The 15,139-nt window shown below is 42.0% G+C and overlaps 1 protein-coding gene across 3 annotated transcripts in view; it reads left to right on the top strand.

Annotated features, from left to right (window-relative positions):
• LOC141005670 (electrogenic sodium bicarbonate cotransporter 1-like) overlaps positions 1–15,139 on the top strand; it is a 35,234-nt gene that overhangs the window by 17,671 nt on the left and 2,424 nt on the right. The window contains exons 7-25 of one of the 3 annotated variants that reach the window (XM_073477600.1): positions 174–250; positions 1,173–1,330; positions 1,438–1,525; positions 3,279–3,433; positions 4,163–4,279; positions 4,573–4,747; positions 7,125–7,258; positions 8,655–8,917; positions 9,404–9,456; positions 9,584–9,769; positions 10,662–10,775; positions 11,393–11,554; positions 11,885–12,063; positions 12,409–12,481; positions 13,265–13,333; positions 14,011–14,184; positions 14,279–14,443; positions 14,581–14,674; positions 14,995–15,072. In XM_073477600.1, coding sequence (XP_073333701.1) covers positions 174–250; positions 1,173–1,330; positions 1,438–1,525; positions 3,279–3,433; positions 4,163–4,279; positions 4,573–4,747; positions 7,125–7,258; positions 8,655–8,917; positions 9,404–9,456; positions 9,584–9,769; positions 10,662–10,775; positions 11,393–11,554; positions 11,885–12,063; positions 12,409–12,481; positions 13,265–13,333; positions 14,011–14,184; positions 14,279–14,443; positions 14,581–14,674; positions 14,995–15,038 — 2,480 coding nt within the window. In that variant the 3' untranslated portion in view covers positions 15,039–15,072. Of the gene's footprint in view, positions 1–173; positions 251–1,172; positions 1,331–1,437; positions 1,526–3,278; positions 3,434–4,162; positions 4,280–4,572; positions 4,748–7,124; positions 7,259–8,654; positions 8,918–9,400; positions 9,457–9,583; positions 9,770–10,661; positions 10,776–11,392; positions 11,555–11,884; positions 12,064–12,408; positions 12,482–13,264; positions 13,334–14,010; positions 14,185–14,278; positions 14,444–14,580; positions 14,675–14,994; positions 15,073–15,139 lie in introns of all 3 variants that reach the window. The other 2 variants (XM_073477599.1, XM_073477598.1) reach the window with 2 other exon arrangements.

Below are 15,139 nucleotides of genomic sequence, written 5' to 3'. Positions count from 1 at the left end.
TAGTCCTAAAGCTTAAGCCTTGCTACATTTAGTTTTCTGGCTCTCTTCTTGTACTTTCCCTGGTGTCTTTTCTGGGACTCATCTTTCTCCTCGGTCCTAAAATGTCTCATTTGAAGCTCTGCAGTCTCGGCCGGCCTCTTTGGGTCCTAACCGTGTCTTTTACCTTTCTGCAGGTAGCCCAACCACTGCCCATCGAAACCTCACCTCCAACAGCCTGAGTGACTTCTCTGACAAACCAGAGAAGGATCAGGTAATGTGTTTGCGTGTCTCTGTATTGTTGCATTGGGATATGCAACTATTATGTGACCTAATCAAGGCTGTAGCCATCGAGTAAACATTGGGAGGACTAAATCCCAAATTTGAAAACTCATGTCCCTGTGTTCCAAAACAATAATAAAACAAAATCATTAACACATGAGAGGAAGCCCAGGCAGCTTACATGTAGGCCACAGACAGCTCAGTCAACATGCGTCCTCCCTAACATACATGATAATTACAGCCCTGAACCAAATGGAGGATATTTGAGGTCTCCATTCACAAAGCAGCACTATGCAGGGTCATGTGTTGGGCTGTGTGTGAGCCTCACACACTGATAGATAAGACCCCTGGCTGTCTCTCTCTCTTTGCTCGGTGCAACAAAAGCTCATTGTTTTTCCGTCTTTGAGTTTCTATCGTCGACACATGCAGTTTCTCTCACTGTCAGGACTCATGATCGAGTAGCCCGCTGTAATTTGGCTTTGTGGTGTACCAACACACTGCACATAGATGAAAGATCACAGCGGCGGTTAAACTGTAACAACTGGAATTGTGTTGCAGCAACAGTTAATGAAACTGTAGATCTGTGAACATGTTCTGGCCTTTGGCATAACACCAATACCTCAGTTAATCATCTCCCTAAGAGTTTTTTTATTTTCATCCACAACTGCTGTCCAAGCACATAATTCTAGGAAAGGGCGGCTACTGCCTGTTCTTACGTGCTTATAGAGTCTCCGCTTGCCTTATCTTAATCACCACAATTATTTATAATGTTGCATCTATCATTGATCCCACTGCACGTGACAGGAAAAGGGAGCAAGGGTTTGTCAGTGCATGATCCCCTTCTCATGTCTTCATTCTTACAGCACTGCCTGACATTTTCATGTATCTTTTCTTTCCCTTCTCTGCTCCAACAGCTGAAGAACAAGTTCATGAAAAAGTTGCCCCGCGATGCAGAGGCGTCAAACGTGCTGGTCGGAGAGGTGGACTTCCTGGAAACTCCCTTTGTGGCGTTTGTTCGTCTGCAGCAGGCTGTCATGCTGGGGGCTCTAACCGAGGTCCCAGTACCCACGAGGTAGAGCACGCAACAGCCGAACCATCGAGTGAAAAACGATCCCCCAGATATTTAAAAATGAGTTTGTAAAATGTGCCCTAACATTTCATTTTCGTGTTGTCACTCAGATTTCTCTTTGTCCTGCTGGGGCCCAAAGGGAAAGCAAAGTCCTATCATGAAATTGGAAGAGCCATCGCCACCCTGATGTCGGACGAGGTACTTTGTTACTGTGCTAATTTGATATTTGTCGGGTTGCATTTACTGTTTTTAAGCTCGTAAGACTGTTTTAGATTGGTCTGGTTTACTTGTATTAAGGGATTATTTTAACTTTGAGTGTTTTTCTAAAATTTCTAAATTCTCTGTCACTGTCGAGACATGATGGCGCTTCACGTAAAGAAGGGCTGAACAATTAATCAAAATATTATTGGAGTCGATAATATTATTGAAAGGCCAAGTCCAATATCCAAATCGCAGGAGCTGTAATTGTTTGATAAAGGAAAAAAAGAGAGTCTGAAGTCTGATTCAAAGTGGTAGACTGACGTCATCCTCACAGCTAGCTTACAGATAACGAGATAATCAATACTGATTGTTTTTCGCCCATTTCATCATTTATTTATAAGGTCCAGTTGCACTGAGTGTTAGAGGGCAGTCCACCTCCAGCACTTGTCCTCTTGCCAAATCTCTCAGCTCTCTGGATATTGCTGTATTAATCATCACAGCAGTCTGCCCGGCCAGTCCTGTTGCCACCGGCCAACTTGTAGCTTAATTGTTAAGCTGCGTATTGAAGTTGTTTTGGTTTCAACTGAATAAATGCAACACAATAAGGCAAACAATACATTATTATAGGCTTTTCAACTCCTTCGATACCTTCAGCTCTCTGTGTGTTTAGTGTCTCTGCTGTGTACTTTTGATTCTCCTGCTCCAACGTCTCCGTGTTGTCAGGAATGTTAACAGACAGCTCATAAAGTCCTTAACCCCCGAGAGAAAATTCCCACAGGCCTCAGCTCTTCCAAACATGTCTCGTGTGTCAACATGGCAGGATAGGAAGTGTTTTTCCAGGATTTCCTCAGGTTAAAGTTTAACCTCTCAGCTCTCCTGTGACAGCTGTGTCACAGGTTCATCAGATGTTTGTGCGTTTGAGCCGACGCTGCCCGGGTAGTACTCTACCTGCTTGTCCCTGGGGACCTGGTGTACACGCAGATAACGACTCATTATTTGTGTACATTGTGAAATAGTTCACGAAAGTCTCAGTTGGTTGCCAATATTATAGTGGGGAGGTTTGTTTCCATGATTTGCATTTCAATGACGAGCGTCAGAAGTGAGTAGGACGTGTCCTTCAGTGAGTCATTGTCGCTGCAAATTGTTTACACAAGGCTCGAGAGAAAAAACATGTAAGAGTGATTTACTAAATGTTTGTCATCGATCAATCAAACTTTATGTGTGTAGAACAAGTGATTGACAAAACGTAGGATGTTGAAGAATAAAAGGATTTAGAGACTAATACACAACAAAAAACAGCCAAAATAAAAAATAATATAAACTTTATTGTAACTGTAGGGAAATTTGTTTTGGACTCGTGCTGTGCACATATAACTGCCTCCACAGTAGAGAAAGTGGTAAAAAACAAGAGCAGCACAAATTACATATATTGCACTACTATCCAGTTTGCACATACGACACATACTAGATGAATAAGACAGCAATACAATATGGGTAGTTCAAATAATGAATAATAATAATATATAATAATATAATCATAATAAATGGATTATATTTTTTAAAAAAAAGTTAATAAAATAGATTATAATGACCTGAACATGTGACATTAACATGCTGATAAAACAAAATAGCATACATTTGAATGATAATAAATAAAGTAAGTATAGATATTACAGCATATAAATTATAAAACACTTTTTTAAAAAACAATATTTTGAGCTCTTCTCTGGTCATGTCTGTTTCCTGGCAGGTGTTCCACGATATCGCCTACAAAGCGAAGCACAGGCAGGACCTGCTGGCTGGTATCGAGGAGTTCCTGGATGAGGTCATCGTCCTGCCCCCCGGAGAGTGGGACCCTGACATCAGGATAGAGCCGCCCAAGTCTCTGCCGTCCTCAGATAAGAGGTCCGCTCTAATCCGCAACCACCTAATCCAAATGAATGAAGTCACTGCACATAAATCTATTACAAACCTATCTAGTGTGTAACATGAACATATATTTGACAGCAAAGAAATCTTCCCTACATCGCCTCGTTCTCTTTTTCTTTGTTTGTTGTAAATGTAGTAAGCCAAAAATTTGCTTTACATTGCTGAACATCGGCTACAAATTACAGTTATCGGATATTAAATACAAAATTATTGTTTAGTATTTAGCTGAAATGCTAAGCTATTGTAAGAGTGGTGCGAGTAGAGAAGAGTCATAAAGTCAGAATGGACTTGGCTAACATTAGCTACCATGAGCACACTGTAAGCTACTAGTCATACCAGACCAAGTGTTGTACCTTGAAAACCCCTGAGTGTTTTGACTCGAGCAAGGGTGCATTTTATGACTTATGGTCTTAACTTTTCATTCATATGAAGAAATTTGTGTTATTCCCTCTCTCAAAGCTACGTAATCTCTCGTTAATGTCGAAAAATGCTGCAGAACATTACTTCTAAAATATACTCCTGCATTTAAATTGATGTCAGAAAAATGGCTTCTCGCTTTGACATATGTTTTCACGAAATATAAATGTTATGGTTTTATAAAATGACATTTTTTAAAAGGGTTAAAGGGCGAACTGAAGGTCAGAACGCTTGAGTTTATTGACATCTTGTGGAATGTGCCGTTCTGCTTGTCTGCTGTTTCTAAAGGAAGAACATGTACGCCGGATTAGAGCCGCCTCAGATGAACGGCGACACTCCCCACGATGCGGGACATGGAGGGGGAGGAGGACACGAGGTCGGAGAGGAGCTTCAGCGCACCAGGAAGTAAGTTAGGATTTCGATGCAATAAATGTTTTGGTCTAAATAAACATCCTTATTTTTAATTTTAAAGCATAGCTGTAACATTGCCATGATCGATATATACTACTAGATGACACTGTGGCCCTCATGAGAGCGTTATCGTTCTGATTATGATCCTGATGGCACCTGAAGATATTTGTCGTAAAGGAAAAGTCATAAGTCTTCCATGACTGCAGAACAATGAAGCACTTTACTACTTGCTAACTTGTTTTTGCTTCATTTAGAGCAAGCCACTAACTCAACTGTCTGTCTTTAAGGTTTTGTGGAGGTCTCATCCTCGACGTCAAGAGGAAGCTGCCATTTTTCGCCAGTGACTTCTATGATGCGATACACATCCAGTCTCTGTCCACCATCTTGTTCATCTATCTGGGCACGGTCACAAACGCGATCACATTTGGAGGCTTACTTGGTGACGCTACAGAAAACATGCAGGTAACACCCCCACCCCTGGCTCCTAATGTCTTCTTACTGTCAACACCCCGACATCTCTGTTGGAAAATCTCAAGCCAAGATAACGGTTAAAAGACATTACTGATCATGAGAAAACAGTAAAAACAGTTAACTGAACTTTGCGTGTAAAAATGTCCTTAAATACAAAGTGAAGCACATCTAACGTGATGTAATCTAACCTGGTTTGTTACACCAGAGAGCCCAATGGTAAATCAGACTTCTGCCAGTTGAGAAAAGAGTGAAAACACTTAATCATGAAAACCTTTTAGTGCCGTTCTTTCAATGAAATGTACTCTCCAGTTCTGATATAACTGATGCTATCAGCATCTACGTTAACCTTTTTATGAGCTGCCATTGTTGTTTTCAAACCAACAGTCAGCTATCTCACTGGTCGTCACGCCTAAACGCACCCGTGGCTGCTGGGTTCAACCCTTCTGTGTTTGACCTGGCGAGATGGATTTTCGAGATCGCATGATTAAATGATCTTGCGCAACCTGCAGACGTGAAAGTAAAAGCACTCCCCCCTTCCAGACAAAAAAGACGATTTCCTCAGAAATGAGTCAGTCTGTTGTCATGTCGCTTCATCATTTCCAGCTAGATTCTGATGCTGAAGTTGTGAAAGTACCTAGATTAAATTGATTGCTGATAAGTGGTAAATTGGCTCTCGTGGACTTGCCCATGCCAAGCTATAATGTCTGAGGGTAATGGCGTGAGACTGAGTCTGTTATAAGATGTTAGCTGTGTTAAGTCACAAACTAATGAGCAACAAAAAGAGTTCACTTCAGCTGATAAGCCATGCTAATGTGGAGCTCAAAGGCTCATACTGCATCCATCTGTTGTACCTGCTGTTGACGGGGCTGCATGTGGAAGAGTTGGTACAATTGTGGTTTAATAGGAAACACTGCTGTTGCCCCTGACAACGGAGTGCATAATGTTGTCCAGTCACTACAGTACTGTGCTGTGCCTTGGCCTCCCTCCTAGCAAAGAGCTGCATCCCTGTAGACCTGCAGAGCACCAGCCTGGAGGATTTACCCAGGCTGTAAATAACCACAGATCCAGATTACTCAGTCACTGTAGCCTCGTCATGGCTGCATTACCAATGACCCTCCCCTTCCCTCCACCACCACCACCACCACTGTCAATCCCCCACGCTTTACCACTCGGAGCACAGCAGAGGGAATCCCTGCCCTCATCTGCCCTTTTCTCAATGCAGGTCTCAGATCAGTGATTGACAACTACAGTAGGCCGTATTTCCATCTGCTGCATCTATACAGGATTAGGCCTGTAAAATACTGTCTGAGCATCCAGTATTCAGTAAACATACTAATACCACACTGTACTCTGATACAAATGGTATAATCAGGAAAGTGTAGTTAAAGTATTAAAAGTAAAAGTACTCAACACAAAAATATGTAAAAGCAGGGTTTAAGGTCGTGGTTTGGGGTGAACTTTTTTTTAATAAAAGACTGCAACCGATTATCTGCCTTAATCGATCGATTGTTTTGTTTCTAAAAATTCAAAAAATAGTGAGAAATGCCTTCACAATTACCCAGAACGCACCGCGACACCTTCAGTCAATCCCGCAAAATATTACCAGTAAATAAAAATGACTAAAACATTTGAAGGAAAAGATGCAAATGCTCACATCTGTAAAGACGGAACCATGGCATTTTTAAAAATGCTTATTACACTGATTGATTAATCAACTAAACTTGTAGTAAGTGTATATCAGCTTCATTTGTTTTGTAAGTAAAAATCTTAAAGTAACTAAAGCTGTTAAAAAATATGAAATAGCATTAAGTGGAAATACTTGATGACTAGAAATTAAACAGGCCAGTCCTGATGGTCTGCCCTCGCAGCTGTGTGATGTGTAAAGGGAAAATAAAGCATCCAGCTGAGTAAGTAGAATTATGGGAGTCGTGTTTCGAAACTTGGAAACCCCCACCCTGAAAAATATGCATGATAATGATGAAAGAAAGTGTTTGTTGAGTGTAGCCGCAATTACATGGACAATATTCCTTCAATCTGATTCAAATCTTTCTGATTAGAGATTCCAACTTTACTGTTTACATGGACGCTGAATAAAGTGATCCAGTAAGATGTGCGTTTACGTGACCAGAATGGTTCCACCCACTGTTCCCGTTTCATTTTTTATAAAAAACGTATAACGTGATTTCAACTTTATCTGCAGTTTACCAGCTAGATCCTCTCACAGAGGAATGTGTAGAGGCTGATTATCAAAGCTTTACACCACCCCTCTCAATCTGAGAGAAAGATCTGTTTGAGGGATTATTATTCTGATTATTGTTGGAATATAAGGGTCCATGTAAATGCAGCTTGTGTTTTTTCCGTCTTGCAGGGAGTGTTGGAAAGTTTCGTGGGCACGGCACTGACGGGAGCAGTGTTCTGCATGCTGGCTGGTCAGCCCCTGACTATTCTCAGCAGCACAGGCCCGGTGCTCGTCTTTGAAAGGCTCCTCTTCAACTTCAGCAAGTGAGTAGCTTCTGTTCGAATTCATTCAGTCGTATTGGCGAGGGGTGAAGTGGAGTTGAGAAGAAGCCTGGGTGATATTTATAGAGAGAGTTGTCTATCCCCGAAGGACAGATGTTTGTGTGTTAACAGAGATGCTTTGTGCATGAATAAAATCAAAATAAAAGCATTAGAAATATGGATAATTCACATTTACAGTAGGCTGGCAGCTTTGCTTTAAGGTTTATTTTAGCAGGATCTCTCTGGAACTTACTCTAAATCTCAGGTACAGGTGCCAGCTGAATGGTAATGAACTAAAGAGCAAGACAACACACAGTCTTTTCTAGAATCAGATGCAGTAGTGTAATAAAGTGTGTTCATCAAAAGGCTATGTCTATATTTCAATACATATTCACCTCAGGGAAGCGGTAATTAGGTTGTTAAATGCTGACTTCTCCTTCCTCCTTCCACTGTACTGACTTCCTCTCCCAGAGTCTCCTAGCATTACCAAACACCACGCTGATTATGTTCCATTATCAATAATTCACTCTCATTTAATTTTACACTGCGAGTGAAGAATGTCGTGGCGTCTGTGTCGTCCAAATGTTTCCATGCCTCAGGTTGACGGTTGCTGAGTCAGTGGCAGCTGCAGGCCTGTCTACAGCTGTTGCATACATATACCATGCATATTTTCTATATGGAGGAGAGCCTTCTGACAACTCTGATCGTTTCTCAGCTTCAAAATCAATATTGTTTTATTTTGAAGGGCTCCAGAGCATAACTAGCTTTTTAAAAAACACTTTAAAGGATAAGTTTTTTGTAGTCCACAAACATTTATGGAGCTTCACAGCAAAAAAGCGCTGTGGCATTCTCCTAAACAACTGAAGTAGATGAATTGTTTTAAAATGTAAATAAAAATTGCTCCATACAGCTTTTCCGGCATGGATGTACATAATTTATGCACCCATTTCAGACGGGGTGCATGCTAACACTATTAGCTTAGCTAATACAGTGAAGATTTCGGCTTTAAAAAGGGTGTAAATGATGACTTTTCAAATTAATTTGGGACCTTGGGGCTTCCAGAAACTTGGTTTATGCCAGATTAGCTGTATGGAGCCATTTTATTTTATTTTTTTAGTCATTTATTTTTTAGTCTTAAACCAGTCCCCATCTACTTCAGTTACTAAGGAGAATCCTGCGACTGTGTTTTATGTGAAGAAATGTTTTATGGACTACAAAACTTCCCTGAACTTTCTGTCTGCATGGGGCTGAGTAGATGATGACTGAATTAAAATTTTTGGATGAAATTGTCCTTTAAGGAAGCCTTAACCTCACGGAATAAAATGAAAGTACACTTGGAAATAAAAGATGGCGGTGAAAGATTACACTTGCCCACAATTAACCTGTCCCTTTTCCACAGAGACAACGGCTTCGACTACCTCGAGTTCCGGCTCTGGATCGGCCTGTGGTCGGCGTTATTCTGTCTGGTGCTGGTCGCCACAGACGCCAGCTTCCTGGTGCAGTACTTCACCCGTTTCACCGAGGAAGGCTTCTCAGCGCTCATCAGCTTCATCTTCATCTACGACGCTTTCAAAAAGATGATAAAGCTGGGACACCACAACCCGATTAACTCCGACTACGATTCGAACCTCGTCACTCAGTACGACTGCCGCTGCATGCCTGGTATGTGGTCTTCACTTTAAGAGAAATGGCTGGAACGGCCACATAAAGACGGTTAATTTTGAGTGGTTTCACTGTATCCAATACCAACACTCAGTAATCTTAAACCATCCTTTACTTCAAAACTCACCTTTGTTGATTATTTTGGGGTGCCAACAGAAACACAGTGTGGCAGTGATACCAGACAGTGAAAGCTGAACAGCCGTATTTGGTTTAGTCACATTTGGCAGTGATTCTGCTATTGTATGTTGAACAAAGCTTTCATCTTATTTCTGCCGTGTTGACAGTGGAGATAACAAATGATACTAGTATGTGTCGGCCTCTAGATACCACTGTTTACTTTCTCAACAGCCCTATCAGTTTCTGTGTCGCGAGTGACTTGGCAGGATTGTTGGGGACAGAGATGCTGACACAGATCCAAAGTGGAATATGTGATACTGAGAGTAATTCTCATGTTGTTGATTAGATATCATTGTTTCTCTTCGGCAGGGAACTCTTCAGAAATCCTTGATCTCTCCTCCTGGACAAACAGTACTGATCTGGTATGTGGTGTTCTCGTATTTGTGACGGTAACAATTCAGAATTTAAAAACTGTAGTTTAAATGATTGAGAGAGCTGTTTTTCTCCACATATTGTTGATTAGAGACCTTTTTGTCCTTGTCTCTGCAGCCAGCGAATGCCACCTGGGCGTCCCTGACCAGGAAGCAGTGCTTGATGTTCGGAGGGGAGCTGGTCGGAGAGACCTGTGGCTACGTGCCTGACATCACCCTGATGTCCTTCATCTTGTTCTTTGGGACTTACGCCTGCTCCATGGCTCTGAAGCAGTTCAAGACGAGCCGCTTCTTCCCCACCACAGTGAGTGATAGCACCCATCAATGGATGTGTAGCAGTTTCTTTCAATTCTGAAATAACATTTCAGCATTATAATGTCTAAAAAAACAAAAACAAAAATAACTTAGTGATGCAGGAAGTCGCCGAATGTGAATAAACCTTAAAACATTTCCTCGTCTGTGAACACTTCCTCATCTGCATGAGTCAGGTCGACAGATTTTCATCAGCAATGGTGGTTGATTCACAATGAGAACGACTCCCATGATGGTTTGCTTGAGAAACTACAGACAGTAGGATTACGCAAAAAACTACAGAACAGATTTTCATGAGAACTTGGATGGGGGATGGGTCTCGGCCCAGAACAGACCTCGTTAACTTTTGTTCTGGATCTGGATAAAGGGCCGGATTCCAGGAGTTCTTTCTCACTTTCTTTAACTTTGCGAGACCTGGCGGATCAAAAAGAATAACTGTTAAATGTAAAGAGTCTCAAGCCATGCTCGCTGGCAATGCATCCAATAGTTGTTGAGATATTTCAGTCAGAAAAGCGATAGACTGAGAAGAAAAACTGCAAGTTTGCATAACAACCATCTCCATTCGTTCTCTCGCAAATAATTTGAGTGGCTCTCTATCAGCTTTTGGACTGTTTTTTTTTTTAAAACCAATTAACAATGAGTCACCTATTGTTGAACAACTGTGTTTACTTATCATAAATGACACATAATTGCACTCACTGCACTTGCAGAAGCGAAAGCACACACTCAGCCGGGTAATATCCGCCAGTGTTTATCTACAAAATGTCGTTTAACAGGATTTAATTCTTATGTCAAACAAGTGTAGAGAAATGCAAAAGGAGTATTTCATGTGAACATGGGGTGAAAAAAACACTTTAACCTGCTGTTATGTTTCCTCCCTTTAGGTGAGGAAGCTCATCAGTGACTTTGCGATCATCTTGACCATTCTTCTCTTCTGCGGCGTGGACGCGTTCGTCGGTGTGAACACCCCAAAGCTCATAGTGCCAAGTGAATTCAAGGTATATACTGTACGACACACAGAAGAAGTGCTTGTAGTAGACAACCAGCCCCGATTTCTTTGCCTTTTGATGATGATGACCAGCCAGGTGCAGCTTCCTCTGATTACACTGATAATGACCCATGTTTCTGTCAGAAAGCTGAAATTTAAAATCCCAATATAATGCTTTCTTTGTAGTTTCACCTAGTAAGCCGTATATATTACCTGAAACTAAGGCTTAGTCAGTCTTGGAGATTGCGAAGCTCAAATGTTCCTCAGTTGGCGTTAAGGTCCCCCCTCGCCTTGACACAGAGGAAGGGAATGATGGGGTAGAGGAGCGGGTACCTGCATCGAATAACAACTTGATTATAGGTGATGTGAGAACACAGAGGAGCTGATGGTTGCGAGTACAGAGCTAGCTTTGTTTGACCACCGAGTCTTAAGTCACAGATTTCTGTCATGTAATGATGCACGAGTAATTTCAGACTGTCAGTGTTAAGACCCTCAGAAAGTGTGGAGAAGCCACTTCTATTCTCTGTTCTATCTGAGATGTTATCCATGTCCACACAGAAACAAGATGATACACTAGATGGTTTCAGGTCACTTTAACAGTCTCATTCTTCTTATTTTTTTGTCCAGCCCACGAGTTCACAGAGGGGCTGGTTTGTTCCTCCTTTCGGAGGGAACCCCTGGTGGGTGTACCTGGCAGCCTCACTCCCCGCTCTGCTGGTCACCATTCTGATATTTATGGACCAGCAGATCACTGCTGTGATTGTCAACCGGAAAGAGCACAAACTCAAGGTTGGTAACCTGCCTCAGAGTTGTAACCTTTTTAAAAGGTTCTAGGAACAATGGATACATGTATTCAAGGATTAAACTGAAAATAAAGGCCTGTAGTCTGGATTCAGAAGTGACTCACAACCCAAAAAAGACAAGAAAAATGTTCTTCTTCCATGTTTTCGATGTTTATTCAACTGTTAAAATATATTTTCTGCAAACTTTACATCTGTGCGTGCGATCACAAGATCATAACAAGATAATTTTGAGAACTCTTCTTGATGCATACTTCATCTGTATACTGACCTGTGCCTTACTCATTATTCTGCACTCTCTCCTCATGTCTCCTTTCAGAAAGGGGCAGGCTATCACCTGGACCTGTTCTGGGTGGCCATCCTGATGATCATCTGCTCTTTCATGGGCCTGCCGTGGTACGTGGCTGCCACTGTCATCTCCATCGCCCACATCGACTCTCTGAAAATGGAGACCCAGACGTCGGCACCTGGGGAGCAGCCCAAATTTCTGGGTGTGAGGTGAGCACGATGGTCCAGCGCAAAAGTTTCTACCCTGTTTTTTCTATCTTCCCAGAGTAAGCTTTTTTCAAAATGTGCGCAGATGGACAAGCCTTGTTTTCTTCATAAATGGTGGATGCAGAGATTTTTTTTTATTATTATTATTGTACATAAAGAACTCATGTGCACAGAGAGTGAATTATTTCCAACAATAAGAGATATAATCAATCCCTCTTAATCTTTCTGGAATTAAACAATCAAGAAACACAGCTGTTGAAAATGGAGCCCTAAGACTGGGAACCAAATCTACTGCCTCACACACTCATGACAGTTATTGATCATCCTTGTGTTTTTCCACCAATCCAGGGAACAAAGAGTCACCGGTACCTTTGTGTTCCTGCTGACGGGACTCTCTGTCTTCATGGCCCCGATCCTCAAGGTAGCGCTCCAACTTCTTAATTCTTCCATGGAAACATGGATTACTGTCCGCCTCTTTTAGGACAAACTCCTGTCACCCCTGTTAAGATTTAAAATAATTTCAAATCTTTTATTCATCCGATTAGGAACTCCCATAGTTGAAGTAATGCGATGTGAAATAAGCATGTTCATCAGGGCTTAAGCTCCGATTGCAGCTGAGTGACTTCTCGAGTTTCCATTCCCACATTAAGTTGCCAAAACAAAAATGTGAAGTCACTGAGAGGTGGTTGTTAGAGCTGGTACTCCCCCTTGTGGACATTTTGAATAATGTCCTTCTGATCCAGTAAATACATTTTGTTTCCCTCTGGGCTGGATTGCTATACAGTATTAACATTTGGGGACAGTTGCAAAAGGTTTAGTATAATTTATGAATTACGCTCTTTCAACTGTCTATCCATCTTTCATCTTTATTTATTTAGACGGCAAATTTCTGCACTTGCTCCCCAGATTGTAGTCGATTCTCTTCCACTCTTTTAAAGTTCCATAATACCAAGTAACTAGTCGCTAAACCTGCACCGATGGCAGCCAAGCGACTGATCACACCTGCAGACTACAAGAACATTCTTAGAAAAGCTGCTTGTGGACTATTTTTAAACTAAGCAATGCCGCTTAAAATAAACATTCTCATTACCTGTATGAAGAGGGCGATATTTTCTCGAGCATCTCTTACATGTTGCATGATCTTCGCATGAACTGAGGTCACAATTCACGTGAATGAGTCTCTTCATTGTTCTGTGTCCTTCAGTTCATTCCCATGCCTGTCCTCTACGGTGTGTTCCTCTACATGGGTGTGGCCTCACTCAATGGTGTTCAGGTGAGTTAAACCTGTTCTGTACCTGGTAGTGCTGGACAAATGCATTACCGTTCCATATTACAGCAATTACAGTACTTGTTACTTCACTTGCACTTGTTTTTTGTTTCATTACTGTATTAAGCCGACTATAAGACATTATGGTTTAACAGGCAGCCAACCTTCAGTTGTTTGTTGTTGTGTACAAGAGGAGAGAAAGTAAAAATGCTTAATGTTAATTAACTGTTGCACAATAGTTAAAGTGCTGTTTTGGGGGAGCTGTGTTACTATCTGTTATTGCCTGAAGGTGGCGCCAAGAGGTTGTGGGGTAGCCAGTGTTTACATGGAGATGCACAAGTGTAAATGTTTTTTGCACACCTCATCAGCCATCAGTCATTAGCTTTTTCTCTCGGTTGTTGTGTTTCACAGAATATTGTGGAAATAAACCACAATCAACCAACAACAGCTAAAGTTAGCTTAACCCCAGTGACAGTGACCTGCTTAAATGTAGTTTTATCAATAAAATGCAAGCAAGGTGCCAGCTAGCAGCTAAGACACAACATGTAAGCAAATGAGCAAAGCTACTGGAGGCTAACTAGCAGCTAAGACACAACATGCAAACAAAGCTACTTGTGGCAAGCTAACAAATCAAATTTAGTTACAGCCTTAAAACTGTGGGTTTGTCTGTTTGCTTGTGTCAGTTCATGGACCGCCTGCAGCTGCTGCTGATGCCAGCCAAGCACCAGCCGGACCTGATCTACCTGCGGCACGTCCCCCAGAGACGCATCCACCTCTTCACCTTCATCCAGGGCCTGTGTTTGGCCCTCCTCTGGATCCTCAAGTCTACCGTGGCTGCCATCATCTTCCCTGTCATGGTGAGAAATGGCTGCCATCACTGACGCAGCTGAACATAAACACTTAGAGCTTTACCTGGGCATGAGGCCAACCAAACTATCTCTTTGTCTGCAGATCTTGGCATTGGTTGCCGTTCGTAAGGCAATGGACTACGTGTTCTCCCAGCATGACCTCAGCTACCTGGACGATGTCATCCCGGAGAAAGACAAGAAGAAGAAGGAAGACGAGAAGAAAAAGAAAAACAAGAAGAAGGGAAGCATCGACAGTGAAATCGAATTTGTAAGTTCTCCTTCAACCTAAATATTTATATGGAGATAAAGTTTACCAAATTCCAGTGTGGTCATGTGATTGTCTACAGCCTCCTGTAGATCCTTTAAGTCCATACGAGTTAATGTTCTCCATCCCTTCTCCCACAGTCTGACTACCCCTACAATGACAATGTCCCCACTATAAAAATCTCCATGGATATGATGGAGCAGGAGCCCATGTTGGGCGACAAATCTTTGGATAGTGAGTACTGTACTAGCCAGGGTTTGCTTTGCCAAAACTTTCGGGGCTGCTCGAACTTTTCTTCCAAAAGGCTTCATGCTCACATTCTCTCCTCTCATAATGGCCTTCTTGCATGCACTTACAAATGAAAAAAAACGAAAGATCAATAGGCTTTTCCGAACTCTTCTTTATCACCGATCGAACCTCTGCTAGTTTGAACCTAAAAGCAGCTTTGCGCTCTCGCCTCCTTTTCTTTTTCCCTCTCTTTTCTGCTGGTCCGTAACCACAAGAGCTTTGTAAAGTATGTTTTTAAAGGTGCATTTCTTTTCTTCTCCCCCCAGGAGATCAATCCCAGACTTTCCTTAACACGCATTCACCGTGCTGAGCGCTACTTCGACACTTCCACGGTGGCCGAGTAAGTGAGTACCAGCCGCCATTCTTATCGCACGCAAAGTTAATTCATGCTGCCTGATTTTTGAGTTCATA

Source organism: Pagrus major, chromosome 12, assembly GCF_040436345.1.
Source record: "Pagrus major chromosome 12, Pma_NU_1.0".
Classification (NCBI taxonomy): Eukaryota; Metazoa; Chordata; class Actinopteri; order Spariformes; family Sparidae; genus Pagrus; species Pagrus major.
This window is presented reverse-complemented; position numbering and strand designations above follow the sequence as displayed.